The 23741-nt window shown below is 40.2% G+C and overlaps 1 protein-coding gene across 1 annotated transcript in view; it reads right to left on the bottom strand.

The window, feature by feature from the left end:
* The window catches only part of BEND2 (BEN domain containing 2), a 56728-nt gene that overhangs the window by 18746 nt on the left and 14241 nt on the right, over nucleotides 1-23741 (bottom strand). Inside the window, 4 exon segments of the mRNA XM_003261112.2 lie at nucleotides 8519-8626; nucleotides 12759-12905; nucleotides 19045-19170; nucleotides 20733-21147. Of these exon segments, the coding sequence (XP_003261160.2) occupies nucleotides 8519-8626; nucleotides 12759-12905; nucleotides 19045-19170; nucleotides 20733-21147 (796 nt within the window).

The following is a 23741-nucleotide window of genomic DNA, read 5'->3' on the forward strand; positions in this document are numbered from 1 at the left end:
ATATTAATCCAAAAAAAAAGAAAGCAGAGTGGCTATATTGATATCAGATAAAATAAACAGACTTCAGAGCAAAGAAAGTTACCAGAGACAAATAAGAACACTACATAACAATAAAAGGGTTAACCCCCAGGAAAATATAATGATCCTCAATATGTTCACACCAATCAAAAGTGTCTAAAAATATATAAAGCAAAAACTGAAAGAGTAGAAAGGCAAAATAGACGAACCCACAATTATATTGAGGACCTCAATACCCACCTCTCAGCAACTGACAGAACAACCTTACAGAGGCGGGGCACGGGGGGCTCATGGCTGTAATCCCAGCACTTTGGGAGGCTGAGATGGGCAGATCACCTGGAGGTCAGGAATTAGAGACCAGCCTGGCCAACATGGTGAAATCCCATCTCTACTAAAAATACAAAAATTAGCCAGGCATGGTAGCACACGCCTATAGCTCCAGCTACTCGGGAGGCTGAGGCCCAAGAATCACTTGAACCCAGGAGGCAGGGGTTGCAGTGAGCCAAGATCACACCACTGCACTCCAGCCTGGGTGACAGAGCGAGACTCTGTCTCAAAAAAAAAAAAAAAAAAAAAAAAAAGAACAACCAGACAGAACATCAGCAAGGACAGAGAAGACCTGAGTAACACACAACCAACCAACATGATTTTCATTATAGAACATTCCATCTAATAAAAGCAGAATACACATTTTTTTTTCAAATGCCTATAGACCATTCACGAAGACAGACCACATCCTGAGCCAAAGGAAAAAACCTCAATAAATATAAAAGAATTGAAATCATATAGAGTATATTTTCAGACCACAGTGGAACCAAACTAGAAATCAATAAGAGACAAGAGAAAAATCTATAAACACTTGGAAATTAAACAGCAAACTCCTAAATAATCCACATGTCAAAAAGAAGTCTCCAAGGAAATTTTAAAATACACAGGACACAGCTTGGGAGCAAGATGGCTAAATAGAAGCCTCCACTGATTGTTCTCAAGAACACCAAATTTAACAACTGTCTACACAAAAAAGCACCTTAATAAGAAATCCAAAATCAGCTTAGGTCCCAGCTCGGCCACAGTGGGGTAGGGTACCAAGTGGGCTCTTGGGGTCCCTGATTCCAGGCCTTGGCTCTTAGATGGCATTTCTGGGCCTGCCCTGGGCCAGAGGGGAGCCCACTGCCCTGAAGAGTGAGTCCCAGGCCTGGCAGCATTCACCGTAAGCTGAGTGAAGAGCAGCGGTGGCCTGGCGGTACCCCTTGTGGGCCTGTGGCAGTGGTGGCCACAAGGAGAGACTTCTCTGCTTATAGAAACGGGAGGGAAGAGTGGGAAGGACTTTGTCTTGTGGCTTGGGTGCCAGCTCAGCCACAGTAGAACAGAGCACCAGGTAGATTCTGAGGTCTCCAGCTCCAGGCCCTGGTTTCTGATTGGCATCTCTGGACCTGCCCAGGGCTGGGGAGAACTCACTGCACTGAAGGGAAGGACACAAGCCTGGCTGGCTTCACCACCTACTGATTGTAGAGGCTGAAGGCCTTGAGCAAGCACACGCTATAGCCAGGTAGTGGTTACAGTGAGCCTTGGGCAAGACTCAGGGTTCTGCTGGCTTCAGGTCTGACCCAGCACAGTCCCAGTGGTGGTGGCCACAGGGGTGTTTGTGTCACCCCTCCCCCAGCTCCAGGCAGCTCACCATAGAGAGAGACTCCTTTGTTTGGGAGAACGTAAGGGAAGAGGCCAGGCGCAGTGGCTCATTCCTGTAATCCCAGCACTTTGGGAGGCTGAGGCGGGCAGATCACCTGAGGTCAGGAGTTCGAGACCAGCCTGGCCAACATGGTGAAACCCCATCTCTACTAAAATTACAAAAATTAGCCGGGCATGGTGATGCACACCTGTAATCTCAGCTACTTGGGAGGCTGAGGCAGGAGAATCGCTTGAGCCCGGGAGGTGGAGATTGCAGTGAGCTGAGATCACACCACTGCATTCCAGCCTGGGCAACAGAGTGAGACTCCATCTCAAAAAAAGAACAAGAGTCTCTGCCTGGTAATCCAGAGAATTCTTCTGCATCTTAACCAAGATCACCAAGGCGGCACCTCTACAAGTCTTCAAGAGCCACTGCATTACTGGGCTTGGGGTGTCCCCTGGTGCAGATATGGCTTCAGTGACCAAAAACTTAGATCACAACATCCAAGTCCCTTCAAATACCTGGAAAGCCTTTCCAAGAAGGATGGCACAAGTAAGCCCAGACAGCAAAGACAACAGTAAATATCTAACTCTTCAATGCCCAGACAGACGAACATCAACAAGCATCAGCTCCATCCAGGAAAACATGACCTCACCAAACGAATGAAATAAGGCACCAGGGACCAATCCCAGAGAAACAGAGATATCTGACCTTTCCAACACCGATTTCAAAATAGTTGTTTTGAGGAAACTCAAAGAAATTCAAGATAGCACAAAGAAGGAATTCATAATTCTATCAGACAAATTTAACAAAGAGATTGAAATAAAAAGTATCAAGCAGAAATTCTGGAGTTGAAAAATGCGGTTGACATACTGAAGAATGCATCAGGGTCTCTTAATAGCAGAACTGATAAAGCAGAAGAAAGAATTAGTGAGCTTGAAGACAAGCTATTTGAAAATACAAAAAAGACAAAAAAAAGAATGAAGCATGTCTACAAGATCTAGAAAACAGCCTTAAAAAGGCAAACCTAAGAGTTATTGGCCTTAAAGAGGACATCAAGAGAAAGATGGGGTAGAAAGTGTATTCAAAAAGATTGGCTGGGCGCAGTGGCTCATGCCTGCAATCCTAACACTTTGGGAGGCCAGGGCAGGCAGACTGCCTGAGCTCAGGAGTTCAAGACCAGCCTGGGCAACATGACAAAACCACGTTTCTACTAAAAATACAAAAAATTAGCCGGGCATGGTGGCACGTGCCTATAATCCCAACTACTTAGGAGGCTGAGGCATGAGAATCACTTGAACCCAGGAGGTGGAGGTTGCAGTGAGCTGAGATCACGCCACTGCACTCCAGCCTAGGTGACACAGCAAGACTCTGTCTCAAAAATAATAATAATAATAACAAACAACTTTCCAAACTTAGAGAAAGAATATCCAAGTACAAGGTTATAGAACACCAAGCAGATTTCACCTGAAGAAGACTACCTCAAGACATTTAATAATCAAACTCTCAAAGGGCAAGGATTACAAAAGGATCCTAAAAGCAGTAAGAGAAAAGAAACAAACAACATACAAAGACCTCCAATACGACGGGCAGCAGACTTTTCAGTGGAAATCTTACAGGCCAGGAGAGAGTTCCATGACATATTTAAAGTGCTGAAGGAAAAAAATTTTATCCTAGAATAGCATATCTGGTGAAAATATCCTTCAAACATGAAGGAGAAATAAAGACTTTCCCAGACAAACAAAAGCTGACAGATTTCATCAACACTAGGCCTATCTGTAAGAAATGCTAAAGAGAGTTCTTCAATCTGAAAGAAAAAGACATTAATTACCAATAATAAATCATCCGAAGGTATAAAACTTATTGGCAATAACAACACACAGAGTATTATAACACTGTCATTGTGCTGTGTAAAATACTCTTAAGTAGAAAGACTAAATGATGACCCAATCAAAAATAATAACTACAACAACTTTTCATGACATAGACAGTACAGGCAGGGTGCAGTGGTTGACACCTGTAATCCCAGCACTTTGGGAGGCCGAGGCGGGCAGATCACCTGAGGTCAGGAGTTTGAGACCAGCCTGGCCAACATGGTGAAACCCCGACTCTACTAAAAATACAAAAAGTAGCCAGGCATGGTGGCGGGTGCCAGTAATCCCTGCTACTCAGGAGGCTGGGGCAGGAGAATTGCTTGAACCCAGGAGGCAGAGGTTGCAGTGAGCCGAGATCGTGCCATTGCACTCCAGCCTGGGTGAAAAGAGGGAAACTCAGTCGGAAATAAATAAATAAATAAATAAAATAAAAAATTCAAAAAGACATAGTACAATAAGACATAAAGAGAAAACAAAAAGTTAAAAAGGGAAATTAAGTTAAAGTGTAGAGTTTTCATTAGTTTTCTTTTTGCTTGTTGGTTGGTTTGTGCAATCAGTGTTAAGTTGTCACTAGTTTAAAATAATGGGTTATAAGACAGTATTTGCAAACCTCATGGTAACCTCAAAGCAAACAACATACAATAGGGCTGGGCATGGTGGTCTATGCCTGTAATTCCAGCACTTTGGGAGGCCGAGGTGGGAGGATCACTTGAGCCTAGGAGTTCAAGAAAAGTTCAGCCTGGGAAACATGGCAAAACCCTATCACTACAAAAAATACAAAAAGTTATCTGGGTATGGGGGCACGTGCCTGCAGTCCAAGCTACTTTGGAGGCTGAGGTGGGAAGATCACTTGAGCCTGGGAAGTCAAGGGTACAGTGAGCCAAGATCGTACCACTGCACTCCCGCCTGGGCAACAGAGCAAGACCCTGTCTGGAAAAAAAAAAAAAAAGATACAATGGACACACAAAAAATAAAACAAGAAATTAAATCATACCACCAGAAAAAATTACCTTCACTAAAAGGAAGACAGGAAGGAAGGAAAGAAGGAAGGAAGAGAAGACCGAAAAACAACCAGAGAACAAATAATAAAATGGCAGGAAAAAGTCCCAACTTACCAATAAAAAAAATTGAATGTAAATGGACTAAACTCTCCAATCAAAAGATAGAGTGGCTGAATAGATAAAAAAGCAAGAAACAATGATCTGTTGTGTACAAGAAGCACACTTCACCTGTAAAGATACGCTGAAAATAAAGGGATGGAAAAAGATACTCCATGCCAATGGAAACCAAAAAAGAGTAGGAGTAGCTGTACTTATATCAAACAAAATAGATTTCAAGACAAAAAACTGCAAGAAGAGACAAAGGAGACCATTACATAATGATTAAGGGGTCAATTCAGCAAAAGGATATAACAATTGTAAATCTCTATGCACCCAACACTGGTGCACCCACATATATAAAGCAAATATTATTAGAGCTAAAGAGAGAGGCCACAATACTAATAGCCAGAGACTTCAACACCTCACTTTCAGCATTGGACAGATCATTCAGACAGAATATTAACAAAGAAAGATCAGATTTAATCTGTACTATAGACCAAATGGATCTAATAGATATGAACATTTCACAGATATATTAAATGTATATTCTGCAGCTGTTCTGCAAATACCTATTAATATTTCTCCTCAGCACATGAATCATTCTCAAGGATTGACCATATGTTAAGTCACAAAATAAGTATGAAAATATTCAAAAGAATTGAAAATTATTCAATTTCAAGCATCTTCTCTGACTACAATGGAATAAAGCCAGAAATTAGTAATGAGGAGTTTGGGAAACTATACATGAAAATTAAATAATATGTTCTTAAATGATCAGTGCACAATGGTAAATGAATGGTCAATGAAGAAATTAAGAGGGAAATTGAGAAAAAAATCTTGAAACAAATGGTAATGGAAACACAACATACCAAAACCTATGGGATAGAGCAAAAGCAGTAGTAAGAGAGAAATTTACAGCTATAAGTGCCTACATCAAAAAAGAAGAAAAACTTCAAATAAATAACCTAATGATGTATCTTAAAGAACTAGGGAAGGAAGAGCAAACCATACCCAGAATTAGTAGAAGAAAATAATAATAAAGATCAGAGCAGAAGCAAAAGAATTTAAAATGAAGAAAGCAATACAAAAGACGAAATGAAAGAAAAGGTTGCTTTTCTGAAAAGACAGATAAAATTGGCAAACCTTTAAGCCAGACTAAGAAAAAGAGACAGTGATGATGAGCATTTTTTCATGTGTCTGTTGGTTGTGCACATGTACCCTAGAACTTAAAGTATAATAAAAAAAAGAAAAAGAAAAAGAGACAAAATCCAAATAAATAAAACCAGAGATTAAAAAGGAGACATTACAACTGATACCACAGAAATTCAAAGGGATCATTAGTGGCTACCATGAGCAACTGCATGCCAACAAACTGGAAAATCTAGAGGAAATGTATAAATTCCTAGACACATAACACCTACCAAGTTTGAACCATGAAGGAATCCAAAACCTGAACAGATAAATAACAAGTAATGAGATTGAAGCCATAATAGAATTCTCCCAGTAAAGAAAAGCTCAAGACCCAATGGCTTCACTGCTGAATTCTACCAAATATTTAAAGAATTAATAGCAATCCTACTCAAACTATTCCCAAAAATAGAAGAGGAAGGAATACTTCAAAATTCATTATACAAGGTCAGTATTACCCTGATACCAAAGCTAGACAAAGACACATCAAAAAAAGAAAACCACAGGCCAATATCTCTGATAAATACTGATGCAAAAACCCTCAACAAAACACTAGGAAACAGAATTCAACAATACATTAAAAAGATCAGCCGGGTGCAGTGGCTCACACCTGTAATCCCAGCACTTTGGGAGGCCGAGGCGGGTGGATTACGAGGTCAGGAGTTCGAGACCAGCCTGGCCAGCATGGTGAAACCCCTTCTCTACTAAAAATACAGAAAATTGGCCAGGCATGGTGGCGCATGCCTGTAGTCCCAGCTACTCAGGAGGCTGAGGTAGAAGAATTACCTGAACCTGGCAGGCAGAGGTTGCAGTGGACCAAGATTGTGACACCGCACTCCAGCCTGGGCGACAGAAAGAGACTCCGTCTCAAAAAAAAAAAAAAAAAAAATCATTCATGGATGGCCATGGGGTCTCATGCCTGCAATCCTAGTACTTTGGGAGGCCGAGGCGGGAAGACTGCTTGAGCCCAGGAGATTGAGACTAGCCTGGGCAATATAGCAAGACTTTGTCTCTACAAAAAAAATTTTAAAATTAGCCAGGCATGGTTGTCCATCCCTGTAGTCCCAGCTACTTGGGAGGCTGAGTTGGGAGGATCATTTGAGCCTGAGGGGGTCGAGGCAGCAGTGAGCCATGATCATGCCACTGCACTACAGTCTGAGTGACAGAGACTGTCTCAAAACGATCATTCATCATGACCAAGTGGGATTTACCCCAGGGATTCAAGGATAGTTCAACATACACAAATCAATCAATGTGATACGTCATATGAACAGAATGAAGGACAAAAATTGTATGATCATTTCAATTAAGTAACTCTCAAAATGTAAGCATAAAAAAAGCAAACATTACTATAAGACAAGAATAGATATTTGAAAGAAGAGGACATGCAGATAGAAAATTAGCACATGAAGAGCCATACATCATTTCGAAAGGCCAATGCATATTAAACCCTCAATGAAATATTACCATATACCTATCAGAATGGCTAAGCGGTGGGCAGATCATGAGGTCAGGAGATCGAGACCAACCTGGCTAACATGGTGAAACCCCGTCTCTACTAAAAAAATACAAAAAATTAGCCGAGCATGGTGGCACATGCCTGTAGTCCCAGCTACTCGGGAGGCTGAGGCAGGAGAATCACTTGAACCCAGGAGACAGAGGTTGCAGTGAGCCAAGATTGCACCACTGCACTCCAGCCTGGGTGACAGACCAAGACTCCATCTCAAAAAAAAAAAAAGCGAACATACCAAATGCTGGTAAGAATGCAGAGAAACTGAATCACTCATACACTGCTGATGGGAATGTAAAATGGCACAGCCACTCTGGAAATAGTTGACGGTTTCTTATAAAACTATACATGCAATTAATATACCACCCAGCAGTTAATTGCACTCTTCGGCATTTATCACAGAAAAATGAAAAACGTTATGTTCACACAAAAACCCGTAGTCTGGTTGTCATAGCTGCTTTACTTGTAATAGCCAAAAACAACAATCTAGATGTTCTTCAGTGGGTGACAAACCATGATAAATCGATACCATGAAATAGTACTCAGCAATAAACAGGAAGGAATTTCTGGTATACACAAAAACTTGTATGAATCTCCAGGGAATTATGCTATGTGGAAAAAAAGCAATCTCAAAAGGTTAAATGGTGTATCAGTCCATTTATCAGTCCAATGGTATATCAGTCCATTCTTACAATGACAAAATTATAAAAAGGGAGAACATACTAGTAGTTGTATGGGATAGAGATGAGGCCAGGGAGGGAATGACATGAAGGAGTAGATATGGTTATAAAAAGTCAGTAAGAGAGTTCCTGGAAGTCATGGGACAGTCTGTATCATGACTAGATACAGTTAGGTTTATTTATGACTGAACGTAGATGTCATAAAATTCCAGACAACTGAATATACTCTCTCTCTCTCTCTCTCTCACACACACACACACACACACACACAGTCACACAAATGAATACATGAAAAGCAGAGGACATCTGAATAGATCTGGTGATTGCGTCAACGTCAAAATCCTAGTTGTGATATTTTACTATATTTTTGTAAAATAGTACTAGTGGGGAAAACTGGGTAAAGGTACACAAGATCTCTCTGTATTCTTTCAATCTAGATTAAAGAGTGCTACTTGTAACATATATCATTTCAAACTCACCAAAATTGGGAGTGAGGCAGGCAGATGCTGAAGCATCATCTTGGTCACAGTTATTTTTCATTACAGTTGAGTAACTCATTGTCCCAGAACTCATTTGTGGGCCAGATTCTGTTTTGAACAACATTTCAATATGTAAAACATTTTGTAGTGCTGAAAGACAAGAAATCTCCACCATGTTTTTTATATCAGGTGAAACTATCCTTCAGGAATAAAAGAAAAATAAAGACATTCTCAGACAAAGAAAAACATTAAAAAGCGGTCACTGGCTGACTTACCCTTAAAGAACAACTAAAGGAGATCTTCAAACTGAAAGGATATGATGAAGGAAGGAATCCTGCAGCATCAGGAATGAAGAAAGAACAACAGAAAGAGCAGAAATATGGGCGTGGAGAAACTAGGTCACTCACACGTTGCTGGTGGGGGTAGAAAATGGTACAGACACTCTGGAAAACAACTTGGCAGTATTTTATAAAACTAAACATACCATTACCATAGGACCCAGCAACAGCACTCTTGGGCAGTATCTCAGAGAAATGAAAACTTGTGTTCACACAAAACCTATATGGTATATGAATGTTCATAGCAGCTTTACTTCTAATAGCCAAAACCAGGAAACAACCTAGATGTCTTTCAATGCCTGAAAAGATAAACAAACCATGGTACATCTACACCTTGGAATAGTACTCAGCAGTAAAAAAGAAGGAACCATTTGGGGGCTTGCCTGTGGTAGAGGATACATGAACCTAAACATATGATAAAAATTGAACTAAAACACACACATACACACGCACATAAATAAATACAAGTAAAACTGGGGATATCTCAATTAATATCTGTAGAAGGTATCACGTCAACATCCTGTTTGTGATAATTTCTTATAGTTTTGTAAGATGTTACTGTTGGGGAAAAGTGGTAACGGAAACACAGATTTCTCTGTATTATTTATTATAACTGCATGTGTAGCTAAATTTTTCTGAAAATAAAAACTATAATTGGAAAAAGCTACCAATATCTTGCACTATAGATGCTAATGAATCTAGATTAAATAGTGCTACACATAGCAAGTACCATTTCAAACTCACCAAAATTGCAAGGGACGCTGTGAAATAAAGAGGAAACATTCTGGTGACTGTTGTTTTCTAATAAAGGTCGGTAATTTGTTTTCGCAGACCTCTTTCCTGAGCTGGTTCGTGCTTTTCCCAATGTTTCTATAAATAAAATATTTCAAATATTGAAAGACAATAAATCTCAATCATGAATTCTATATCAAGCAAAAGTATCCTTCAAATATAGAGAAGATAAAGACATTCTCACATGAGGGAAAACTGAAGTATTTGTCACTAGCTGACAAACACTTAAAGAATGGCTAAAGGAAAATCATCAAACAGAAAAGAATGATGAAAAAGCAAATCTTGGGGCAGCAAAAAGGAAGAAAACACAATGAAAGCAGAAGAAATATGCATGTGGAGAAACCGGATCATTCATACATAATTGGCGAGAATGTAAAATGATACAGTCTCTCTGGAATACCACTTGGCAGTTTCTTATAACACTAAACATGCAATTACTATACAACCAAGCCTTTGCACTCTTGGACATTTATCCAAGAGAAATCAAAACTTATGTTTATACAAAAATCTGTACACCAGTGGTCATCGCAACTTTACTTGTAATAGCCAAAAACTAGAAACAGCCAAGATATCTTCCAATCGGTGAATGAATAAGCCAACTGTGAAACATCCATACCATGGAATAGTATCCACAATAAAAATTAAGGACCACTCATACATCCAGTCAGTCAGATGAATGTTCAGGGAATTATGTGCTGAGGCAGGTGTGGTTATACAAGAGCAAGATGGGCCGGGCGTAGTGGCTCACACCTGTAATCCAAGCACTTTAGGAGGCCAAGGCAGGTGGATCACTTGGTGCCAGGAGTTGGAGGCCAGCCTGGCCAACATGGTGAAACCCCATCTCTACAAAAACTCCAAAATTAAAAAAAAAAACAAAAACAGCCAGAGTTGGGTACAGTGGCTCATGCCTGTAATCCCAGCACTTTGGGAGGCTGAAGCGGGCACATCACTTCAGGCCAGGAATTCAAGACCAGCCTGCCCAACACAGTGAAACCCCGTTTCTACCAAAAAATACAAAAATTAGCTCGGCATGGTGGCACATGCCTGTAATCCCACCTACTTGGGAGGCTGAGGCACGAGAATCGCTTGAACCCAGGAGGCAGAGGTTGCTGTGAGCCAAGACTGCGCCACTGCACTCCAGCCTGGGTGACAGACAGAGATTTTTGAGACTCTGTCTCACAAAAAAAAAAAGAAAAGAAAAAGAGTAAAATGAGACATCTTGGTAATCATGGAAATGTATATCTTGATCATGGCGATGGGAATCAAACCTACTCGTGACAAAACTAGGTAGAACTAAATGCACACTAACAAATTAATACAATTAAGTGGGAGATCTCAATAAGACGTGTGGATAATATCGATGTCAATATTCTGGTTGTGATATTCTGTTACAGTTTTGCAAGATGTTATTGTTGGGAGGAATAGGTAAAGTGGAAGGGGTATTTCTCTGCATTATTTCTTACAACTACCTGTAAATCTTAAATGACCACAAAATTAAAAGTTTAGTTTAAAAAAACCTACCACTAGTTTTACATTAAGGATGTTAATGGATGTAGATTAGACAGTGCTACTAATAACATGTATCATTTCAAACTCACCAAACTTGGGAGGAATGGAGAGCAATAAAGAGGCGTTACCTTGGCTACGGCTCCTTCCTGATGAAGTTGGGTAATTCACTGTCTGAGTATTGTTTTTTACGTTAGTTCCTGCTGTTTCTGGCATTTCTGTAACTCTTTCAAGTACTGAAAGAAAAGAACTCTCAACTATGAATTTTATACTGGGTGAAATTGTCCCTCAGGAAAGAAAGGAAAATAAAAACATCCTCACAAAACGGAAAATTAAAGGAATTTGTCCCTCGCAGATTTACCCTTAAACAATGGCTATACGAAAACCTTCAAACAGAAAAGATACTACAAGAGAAGAAATCTTGGAGTATCAGGAAGGAAGAAAGAATGATGGAAAGATCAGAAATACAGATGTGGAGAAACTGGATCACTCATACACTGCTGTTGGAAATAAACAATAGTACAGCCTCTCTAGGAAACTGTTTGGCAGTTTCTTATAAAACTAAACATGCTAGTACCATAAGACTCAGCAACTGTTCTCTTGGCATTCATGACAGAGAAATGAAAACTTATATTTACCCAGTACACAGTACATGAATGTTCAAAGTGGCCTTACTTGTATTATCCAAAAATTGAAAGAAAAAACCAGATGTCCTTCAATAGGCGAATGGTTTAAAAAAAAAAAAAAAAACTGTTCCTATCTGTACCATGGAAAGGAAGGAACCATTCATCAATAGAAAGAAAGAAACTACTGAGAAATGAAAACTTACATTTATACAAAAATGTGGACATGACGATTCATAGCAGCTTTACACCCAATAGACAAAAAATAAAAATAAAATAAAAACACAACCCACCAGACGTCCCTCAGCAGGTGAATGGTTGAACAAAACATAGTATATCCAGATATGCAATACTATTCAGCAATAGGAATAAACTATTAATAGAAAAAACGACCTGGATGAGTCTCTAAGCTGAGTGAAAAAAAAATCCAATTCCAAATATGATTCCACTCATACAACAATTGAAAGAGATAAAATTATAGAGATAGAGAAGAGATCAGTGGAAGCCAGGTGTTAGGGATGGGTCATGGAGTGTTAGGGAAGGGTGACCTGAGAGAGTTGGTGTGTTTATCAAAGGTAACCCAACAGCGCCTCATGCTGATGGAAATGATCTCTACCTTGACTGTGGTGGTGGGCACACAAACCTACTGGTGGAATAAAGCTGCATAGTACTAAACACACACACACACAAATAAATACAAGTAAAATGGGACATCTCTATAAGATCTGTGGCTTGTATAAATGTGAATATGCTGGTTGTAATATTTCTGTTGTATTTTTGCTAAATATAATTATTGGGGGAAATTAGGTAAAGGGTAGTCAGGATTTTTCTGTCTTATTTCTTTATACCTGTGTATGATTTCTGAACTACCTCAATATGAAAAGTTTAATTTGTAAAAAGCTATCACTAAGAATTAATATTAAGAATGTTGATGAATCTAGATGAGAGGGCTGCTTGTGATATCCATTATTCCAAACTCACCAAAATTAGAAGTGATGGGAAGATTTGAAAAGGCTGGATTTGGGGCACTCGTATTTCCCAATAAAGCTGGGTAACACACTGTCTGAGAGTTATTTTCCACATTGGTTTCTGTTGTTCCTGGCATTTCAATACGTATAATTTTCTCAGCTATTGAAAAAAAAAGAATGCTCAATCATAAATTCTACATGAGGTAAAACTATTCTTCTGGAAAAAAGGTAAAGACATTTCTCAAACAAAAGAAAACTAAAAAAATCTGTCCCTAGCCAACTTATCCATATAAAAGGTAAAAGGGAAATCTCCAGGCCTGGCGCAGTGGCTCATGCCTACAATCCCAATACTTTGGGAGGCGGAGACAAGTGGATTGCCTGAGCCCAGAAGTTCGAGACCAGCCTGGATAACATGAGACTCCACCTCTACAAAAAAAATTTAAAAATTAGCCAGGAGTGATAGCAAGTACCTGTAGTCCTAGCTGAGTCAGGAGGCTGAGGGAGGGTCACCTGAGCCCGGGAGGTGGAGGCTGCAATGAGCCATGATTGCACCACTGCACTCCAGCCTGGATGACACAGTGAGACAAAAGAAAGAATGAAAGAACGAAAGAGAGAGAGGAAAGAAGGAAGGAAGGAAGGAAGGAAGGAAGGAAGGAAGGAAGGAAGGAAGGAAGGAAGGAAAGGAGGGAGGGAGGGGAGGGGAGGGAAGGGAAGGGAGGGAGGGAGGGAAGAAAATGCTAAAACAGAAAGGGTATGATGAAAGAAATCCTGGAGCATCAGGAAGGAAGACTGATAGAAAGACCAGAAATATAGGCCGGTAGCAGTGGCTCCACCTGTAATCCCAACACTTTGGGAGGCCAAGGTGGGCGGATCCCCTGAGGTCAGGGGTTCAAGACCAGCCTAGCCAACATGGTGAAATCCCGTTTCTACCAAAAATACGAATATTCGCCGGGCGTGGTGGTGGGTGCCTGTAATCCCAGCTACTTAGAAGGCTGAGGCAAGAGAACTGCTTGAACCTGGGAGGTGGAGGTTGCAGTAAGCCGGGATCACACCACTGCACTCCAGCCTGGATGACAGAGTGAGACTCTGTCTCAATTAAAAAAAAAAAAAAAAGGAAAGAAGAGAAAAAAGAAAGATAAGAAATATAAATATGGAGAAACTGGATCACCCATACATGTAAAGCCTTACTGGAAAAATGTTTGGCAGTTTCTTATAAAACTAAACATGCTAGTACCATAAGACCCAGCAATTGTGCTCTTGACATTCGTGACAGAGAAATGAAAACTTATATTTAATTATCCAAAAACCAGTATAGGAATGTTCAGAGCAGTTTAGTCCTAATACCAAAGAGTGGGGAGGGGGAAAATAATGGCCTTCAATTGGTAAATGGTTAAAAACAACTATTGTATATCCAAACCATGGAAGATTATCAGAAAAAAAAGAGGAACAACTGATACACACAACAACCTGTATAAGTCTTTAGGGAATCATACTGACTGAAAAAAAAAAAAAAAAAAAACCTACATGCCATAAGATTCCCTTTATATTACACTCTTAAAGTGACAAAATTATAGAGGCCAGTGTTTGTCAGGGGTTAGGGAACAGTCAATGGGGAAGAAAAGGGTGACCTGAGAGAGGTGGGGGTGGTTATCAAAGATGAGGCAGCCTGGTGGTGATGGAAATGTTCTATGTCTTGAGTGTGGTGGTGATGGAAATGTTCTATGTCTTGACTGTGGTGGTGAGAATCAAACCTATTCGTGGAAGAAATTTGCACAGAAAGAAATACAGATACACCCACAGATGATTATAAGTAAAACTGGGGATATCTCAGTTATATCTGTGTATTGTATCAATGTCAATATCCTGGTTGTGTTAATTTACTATAGTTTTGTAAGATGGTATTGCTGGGAGAAAAGGGTAAAGCATAAAGGGGATGATTTCTATTATTTCTTACAAATACATGTGAATCTAAAATTATTTCAAAATAAAAATGGCTGGGCGTGGTGGCTCACGCCTATAATCACAGCACTTTGGGAGGCCAAGGAGGGTGGATCACCTAAGGTCAGGAGTTAGAGACCAGCCTGGCCAACGTGGTAAAACCCCGTCTCTACTAAAAATACAAAATTTAGCCAGGCATGGTGGCATGCCCTATAGTTCCAGCTACTTGGGAGGCTGAGGCAGAAGAATCTCTTGAACCCAGGAGGCGGAGGTTGCAGTGAGCCGAGACCACACCACTGCACTCCAGCCTGGGTGACAGAGTGAGACTCCGTCTCAAAAAAAATAAAAGTTTAATTTTAAAAATGAGCTACTACTAGCTTGCATTAAGGATGTTGATCGATCCAGATTCAATAGTGTCACTTGCAATGCAGCATCTGAAACTCACCAAAATTAGGTGTGAGGCCAGCAGATGAAGAGGAAGAACATGGGCCACTGCCATTTCCCAAAGAAATTGGGTAATTCATTGTCTGAGGGTTGATTTCCAGCCTGGTTTCTGCAATTCTCGGCATACCTACAGAAAGAACATTTTTCAAGTGCTTAAGAACTCTCAACAGTGAATTTATACATAGTGAAATTCTCCTTGAGTAATGATATGGTTTGGCTGTGTCCCCACCCAAATCTCAATTTGAATTGTATCTCCCAGAATTCCCGCATGTTGTGGGAGGGACCTAGGGGGAGGTAATTGAATCATGGGGGCCAGTCTTTCCCATGCTATTCTTGTGATAGTGAATAACTCTGATGACATCTGATGGGTTTATCAGGGGTTTCTGCTTTTGCTTCGTCCTCATTTTTCTCTTGCCACTACCATGTAAGAAGTGCCTTTCACCTCCTGCCATGATTCTGAGGCCTCCCCAGCCATGTGGATGTAAGTCCAATCAAACCTCTTTTTGTTCTCAGTTTTGGGTATGTCTTTGTCAGCAGTGTGAAAACAAACTAATACAAGTAATGAACAGGCAATAAGGACATTCTCACATGAAGGAAAACTAGGATTACTTATCCCTCATAGACTTGCCCTTAAAGAAAGGCTAAAGGAAAATCTTTATGCAGAAAGGATATGATGAAAAAATTGATCTTTGGGCATCAGGAAGAAAGAAGGAACAGAAAGAGCAGAAATATGCATGCAGAGAAATTGGATCACTCAGATGTTACTGGTGAGGAGATAAAATGATACAGCCCCACCTTTCTGCCTGTGGACTCCGCTGAAGAAGCATTGTTAAAGTCTCTCTTCTCCCTGCCTTCATGTCTAAGTCAGAGCCTCCTAAAGAGCCCGAACAACTGAGGAAGCTCTTCATTCGAGGGTTGAGCTTTGAAACAACCAATGAGGGCCTGAGGAGCCATTTTGAGCAATGGAGAACGCTGACGGACTCTGTGGTAATGAGAGATCCAAACACCAAGCACTCCAGGGGCTTTGGGTTTGTCACATATGCCACTGTGGAGGAGGTGGATGCAGCCATGAATGCAAGGCCACACAAGGTGGATGGAAGAGTTGTGGAACCAAAGAGAGTTGTCTCAAGAGAAGATTCTCAAACAGCAGGTGCCCACTTAACTGTGAAAAAGATATTTGTTGGTGGCACTAAAGAAGACACTGAAGAACATCACCTAAGAGATTATTTTAAACAGTATGGAAAAATTGAAGTGATTGAAATCATGACTGACTGAGGCAGTGGCAAGAAAAGGGGCTTTGCCTTTGTAACCTTTGATGACCATGACTCCGTGGATAAGACTGTCATGCAGAAATACTATACTGTGAATAGCCACAACTGTGAAGTTAGGAAAGCCCTGTCAAAGCAAGAGACGGCTTAGTGCTTCATCCAGCCAAAGAGGTCGAAGTGGTTCTGGAAACTTTGGTGGTGGTCGTGGAGGTGGTTTCGGTGGGAATGACAACTTTGGTCGTGGAGGAAACTTCAGTGGTCGTGGTGGCTTTGGTGGCAGCCGTGGTAGTAGTGGATATGGTGACAGTGGGGATGGCTATAATGGATTTGGTAATGATGGAAGCAATTTTGGAGGTGGTGGAAGCTACAATGATTTTGGCAATTGCAACAATCAGTCTTCAAATTTTGACCCATGAAGGGAGGAAACGTTGGAGGCAGAAGCTCTGGCCCCTATGGGGGTGGAGGCCAATACTTTGCCAAACCATGAAACCAAGGTGGCTATAGTGGTTCCAGTAGCAGCAGTAGCTATGGCAGTGGCAGAAGATTTTAATTAGGAAACAAAGCTTAGCTGGAGAGGAGAGCCAGAGAAGTGACAGGGAAGCTACAGGTTACAACAGATTTGTGAACTGAGCCAAGCACAATGGTGGCAGGGCCTAGCTGCTACAAAGAACACATGTTTTAGACAAATACTCATGTGTATGGGCAAAAAATTCGAGGGCTGTATTTGTGACTAATTGTATAACAGGTTATTTTAGTTTCTGTTCTGTGGAAAGTGTAAAACATTCCAACAAAGAGTTTTAATGTAGATTTTATTTTTTTGCATCCATGTTGTTGATTGCTAAATGTAATAGTCTGATAATGACGCTGAATAAATGTCTTTAAAAAAAAGATATAGCCCCTCTAAAAAATTTTTTTTAGCATTTTCTTACAAAACTAAACATGGAGTACCATATGACCCAAAATTGCATGCAAACTTGTTTACACAAAAACCAGTACATAAATGTTCATAGAACTTTACTTGTATTGGCCAAAAATAGAAAACGCCCCAGATGTCATTCGATGAATAAACAGATAAACAGTTATACATCCCTACTATGGAATAGTACTCAACAATAAAAATGGAAGAACCATTGATGCATACAACAATTGGTATGAATCTCGAGAAAATTATGTTTAGTGAAAAAAAGCCATGCTCAAAAGGTTACACAGCATTTAGTTGCATTTAAGTAACAATACTCAAATAATGAAATTCTGGCAAGCAAAGTGAGATTGCTGACTATCAGTAGTTAAGACAGGGCAAGATGAGAGCCAAGGGAGATTGGGGGAGGTGGCTGTGGTTTTAAAAGAACAATGTGAAGGATCTTTGTGGTGATGATGGAAATGTTCTGTATTGTAACTAATAGTGGACATGTAAACTGACTCATGATTAAATTTCATAGAACTAAATACACACACACAGATGTGGATTTAATCAATGCCAATATCCTAGATGCAGGATATAGTTCTTTAAGATGTTATCATTGAGGAAAATGGGTAAAGCATAAATGGGATCTCTGTACAATTTCTTACAACTACATGTGAATTCAAAATTATCTCAAAATAAAAATCCTAGCTTTTTTTGTTTTTAAAGAGCTACCACTGACTTCCATTCAGGATATTGATGGAAAATAAACTCTCAGCCACAAATTCTATGCCCAACAAAACTATCCTTGAAGAAAGTAACGAAAATAAAGACATTTTCACATGCAGGAACACTAAAGAAACCTGAAAAAAAGGCTGAAGAAAAGTATTCAAACAGAAAGGAATTGATGAAAAAAGAAAATATAGAGCATCCAGAAGGAAGAACAATAGAAATAACAGAAATATGAATGTGGAGAAACTGGATCACTCACGCATTGCTGGTAGAAATGGAAGATAATACAGACTCTCTGGAAAACTATTTGGCAGTTTCTTATAAAACTAAACATGCTAGTACCATAAGGCTCAGCAATTACACTCTTGGCATTCATGACAGAGAAATGAAAACTTATATTTACAGAAAAACCTGTTCATGACTGTTCATAGCGGCCTCACTTCTAATATCCAAAAACTGGAAAAAAAACAGTTTGATGCCTTTTCAATGGGTAAATGGCTAAACAAACTGTGGCATAGCCATACTATGAAATATAAATCAAAAATAAAAAGGAGGGTAGGCTGGGTGTGGTGGCTCATGCCTGTAGTCTCAGCACTTTGGGAAGCCGAGGCGGGTGGATCATTTGAGGTCAGGAGTTCGAGACCAGCCTGGCCAACATGGTGAAACCCTGTCTCTACCAAAAATACAAAAATTAGCTGGGCATGGTGGCACACACTTGTAATCCTAGCTATTCAGGAGGCTGAGGCATGAGAATTGCTTGAACCCGGGAGGCAGAAGTTGCAGTAAGCCAAGATCGCGCCACTGCACTCCAGCCTGGGCAACAGAGTAAGACTCTGTCTCCAAAAAAAAAAAAAAAGAAAGAAAGAAAGGAAAGGAGGGAACTCTTGATACATGCAACAAGCTGGGCGAGTTTTCAAACTGCTGATGTCAGGTGATCCACCCACCTCAGCCTCCCAAGTGCTGGGATTACAAGTGTGAGCCACCACGCCCAGCATTATGTATCATTTCAAACTCACCAAAATAGGGAGGGATGAAGACAGATAAAGAGGCAGTATTTTGGCCATTGTAATTTCCCATTGAAGTTGGGTAATTCACTGTCTCAGTGCTGTTTTTACTGCTGTTTGCTGGTCTTTCTGGCATTTCTATAAATAAAAAGTTTTCAAGAGCTGTAATACAAGAACTTCACCCACAAATTCTATACCAAGCAAAATTATCCTTCAAGAAAGAAAGAGAAACAGATATTCACACACAAAGGAAAACAAAAAGAATTTGTCCCCAGCAGACTTACCCTTAAAGAAAGGTTAAAGAAAACTCTTCAATCAAATAAAGAAAATGATGAAAGAAGGAATCTTGGAGCATCAGGAAGAAAGAACAAAAGAAAGGGCAGAAATATGCATTTAGAGAAAGTCGATCACCCATATATAGCTGGCAAGAATGTCAGATGGTACAGCACCCCTGGAAAATAGTTAGGCAGTTTCTCATAAAACTAAACATGCATATGTCCAAACTCATCACATTGGGTATAAGAAATATGTGCAGTTTTTTCCTTATCAATTACCATGGTTTGAAGGTATCCCTTCCAAAATTCAGGTGTCGCCAATGTGATCGTATTAAGAAATGGGACCTTTAAGATGATTAAGCTATGACGGCTCCTCCCTCATGAGTGGGATGGAGGCCCTTATAAAAGAGGCTTCACACAGCATTTTGAAATCTTGTCCTTCTACCTTCTGCCATGTGAGGACACAGTGCTCCTCTCTTGCAGAGGATGCAGCCCTCACCACACAGACAAACCGGCTGGCACCTTGCTCTTGAACTTCCCAGCCTCCGGAGCTGTAAGAAACTACAATTCTGTTCTTTTTCAGTCACCCAGTCTATGGTATTTTGTTATAGCAACACAAACAGATCAAGACATTAATATCTCAATAAAGATTTGTTTTTAAAAAAAACCTAAACATGCAATTAATATATAACCAGCAGTTGCACTCTTGGGTAATCATGTCAGAGAAATGAAAACTTCCATTTACACAAAAACTTGTATATGAATTTTCATAGCAGCCTTACTACTAATAGTCAAAAAGTGGAAAAATAATTTCCTTCAATAGATGAATGGTTAAACCATGGCACACCTATACCATGGAATGGTACTTGGCAATAAAGGAACTACTGAAACACACAACTTGGTTGAGTCTCCAGGGGATTACGTTGAGTTAAAAAAAAGCCAGTACCAAAAGGTTACATACTATATGCATCCAATTATATAACAATATTGAAGTGACAAAATTATAGACATGGAGAAGAGATCACACTTGCCAAAGGTTAGGAATAGGTAAGTGGGGGAAGGAAAAGGAGGATGGGTTTGGTTATAGAAAGGCAATACAAGCAAACTTTCTGGTAATAGAACCGTTCTGTATCTTGACTATGATAGGAACATACAAACTTTCTCATCTGATAAAATTGTTTTTAAAAAAAGCCAAAAGTCAGACACACAAATGAATACAAACTACAGTCTTATGAGATGTTACCACTGGGGAAAATTGGGGAAAGTGTATCTCTCTGTATTATTTCTTACAACTACATATGAATCTATAATGGCTTCAAGATAAAACTTTTAATTTAAAAAATAACTAACATTAATTTGCATGAAGGGTGTTTTAAAATCTAGATTGAAGAATGCTATCTGTAATATGTGTCATTTCAAACTTGCCCAAATTGGGATGGATGCAGAAAGATGACAAGGCTCTACCTGCGCCCACATTTTCATTTTCCAGTAGAGCAGAGTAATTCACCACACCAGGGTTATTTGCCAGACTGGGTTCTCCTCGTGACAGACCTGCCATAGGTAGTGCTGTAGTGGCGTTGGCAAATGAGATGACAGCATGGGTACTTTGAGCACCTCCACTGATAAAGTTCCATGGCATACCAAAACAAGGAAATAAGCCACCTTGTGCGACACACGGCTGTAATGAACTTGAGGAGACAATTCTGGGATATGATAAACTCTCAATGAGGCCTGCTTCCTGCAGTTCACGACATGCTGCTGACTCAAGAGATGTTACAGCAGGGCTGGCCCAGGCATGGGTTTCCTTCCTTTCTGCTGGTGGTAATATGCTGGACTGTACCTATCCAGGGTAAGAGAACAGAAGGAGTAAAGTTATTTTCTTCGGTTCCTAGACTTCAATTTCTCCATGAGACATATAATCAAAACTTTTTTGTGTAAATCCAGACGACCTCTAAAATGACACCAACCCAGGATAAATCAACTGTAACTTAAAATGAGGCTTAAAAAGTTGATTAAAAAAAACCAAACATTCCTATGTATTTTCCTTGCAACATCATTTTCCATTGTTAAGGATAAATGCTGTACTTTGATTATATGATTTTTATTCTTCTTCAACCCTACATTTTATACATGATAATTACTAACATAAAAATACTCAGTGTTGTAATCTGTCAGACCTAAACTTCAGCATTCTTCCAAGGGAATTTTAGTCCCTCACCTGCTATTAAAGTAAGTAGAGAAAAGCCTTGCTAATCTCAGAGTTACTAGTTCTCTATCAATTCTAACTGATTTGTCTCTTTAGGAGCTAGAGGTTTATCAAAGTTGTAAAAATGTTTTTGTAACACACATTTTATCAAAGGTGGTTGCTCCCAAGAGCATTGCACTTCTGAAACAGCTCCACAAAGATGGCCAACCTGCACAGTGGTATTTTCAATCAGATCTTCTAAATTCTATTATATTTAAAAATAGTAGCTCATATTTCAAAAGAAAAATAACATATGTGAAAATGCCATTAAGTCAAATGTTAACTGTCAGACACAACAAAAGTTCTCAAGCCATCAGAAATGTCTTGCTCCTATTTGAGGCCTGGCTGTAGGTGACACAGAGCCAGGAGGCTGAGCTCAGGAGCCCCAACATCCCCTCTGCTGCTCTACCCCATGCAGGCACTGAGGATGCTCTAATGCCAGCAAATGAAAGTGCCACAATGCCTCTACACCAGCACATTGATGATGAAGACACTGCGCATCAAGGAAGGTGCTATTTTAGGAAAGAAATCCTCAAATCTGCTAAAAGGCCAAAGACTCACTTTATAATGTTCATATGTAACATATATGTTCATATATGTACAAATATGAAGTCTATATTATATACAGACAGTGAGTGTTCCACTCCAGAAAGAACATTGAGCCAAATATAACAGATGTGACTTTTGGCTTCAAACATTTTAAAATCATGCAGTCAACAACTAATCTTACAAAACCATTGAGTACACATCCCCTACGTGCCAATCAAGCATATATGACTGATAAAAATCTGAGAATTCTTCTTGAAATACACAGAAACTTTGGGCAAAAAAAAATACACTTAAACAAAGGGCCAGAAACATTTCCTCATTCATTCATTCAACTAAACCTTTATTGACGGACAGCCTTCCACCTGGCAGAACTACTTTGCTATGTGTTGGAAACATGGACTGAAAAAAAGCTCCTAGCCAGGCACGGTGGCTCACGCCTGTAATCCCAGCACTTTGGGAGGCCAAGGCAGGAGGATCACTTGAGCTCAGAAGTTCGAGACCAGCCTGAGCAATACAGCAGAACTCCATCTCTAACAAAAACAAAAACAACAACAACAAAAAACTCCGTCTCTAGAAAAAAAAATACAAAAATGTAGCCAGGCATGGTGGCATGCACCTGTAGTCCCAGATACTTGGGAGCCTGAGGTGGGAGAATCACCTGAGCCTGGGAAGTTGAGGCTATAGTGAGCCATGATTGTGCCACTGCACTCCAGCCTGGGCAACGGAATGAGACCCTGTCTCAAAAATAAATAAAAAAAAAAATAAATAAATAATAAAGCTCCTGTCCTAGAGGAACTGCCATCTCAGCTGGGAGAGAGCCAAGAGAGGATTCCAACAGACAAAGTGATTAGCAGCCTGGAACAGTGGTTTGCAAAGTGATCCACAGACTGGCAGTATCAACATCACCTGCAAGCTCATTAGAAATGCCAAATTTCAGGCAGTACCCCAGACCTCTGGAGTCGGAAACTCTGAGAGTGGGAGCAGTGGTCTATGTTTTCACAAGCCCTCCAGGTGATTCTGATGCTCCCAGTGAGAACCACTGGGCTATGGCACTGAGGTAAACAGTGCAAGCTCTAGGGGAACATGGTTGGGGTCAAATACTAGAGTCCAGCCACTTATTGGCTGTGTGACCCTGGGCAAGTTACTTAACTTCTCTGTGCTTCAATGTCCTCATGTAGGGAATCGGAATGAAAATCTCTCTTAGGGTTCTCTTGAGGACAAGAACCTTGCTATAGTATTAGGTTAATACTAACAGTAACAACACTACACTATGCCCGGTCCAACAGTGCTCAGCAGTCTCTTCATGTTACTATTGTTATTACCAGCACCATGACACAGGCAGGAACAGGAGGCTAAGCATGCACAGAAGAGTGGGCCTAACTCAGGCTGGCAGTCATGGCGAGCTTTTCAGAGGAGGTGAGGTCTGAGGTGAGAATTAAAACATGAGTAGGTGCTCACCAGGTGAGGATGCATGGAAGGGTTTACAGGGTAGAAGAAAACAGCAGGTTCAAAAATACCCAGAGAAAAACAGGAAGCCAGATGTGGAGACAGCGAGTATCAATGACATTCCAGGAGCAAGACTGTCATGGGAAGGAGAGAGTGAGGATGACAGCAAAGGAGGGATAGGAGGCAAGAGAAGT

The sequence above is a fragment of the Nomascus leucogenys genome, chromosome X, assembly GCF_006542625.1.
Source record: "Nomascus leucogenys isolate Asia chromosome X, Asia_NLE_v1, whole genome shotgun sequence".
NCBI classification, from domain to species: domain Eukaryota; kingdom Metazoa; phylum Chordata; class Mammalia; order Primates; family Hylobatidae; genus Nomascus; species Nomascus leucogenys.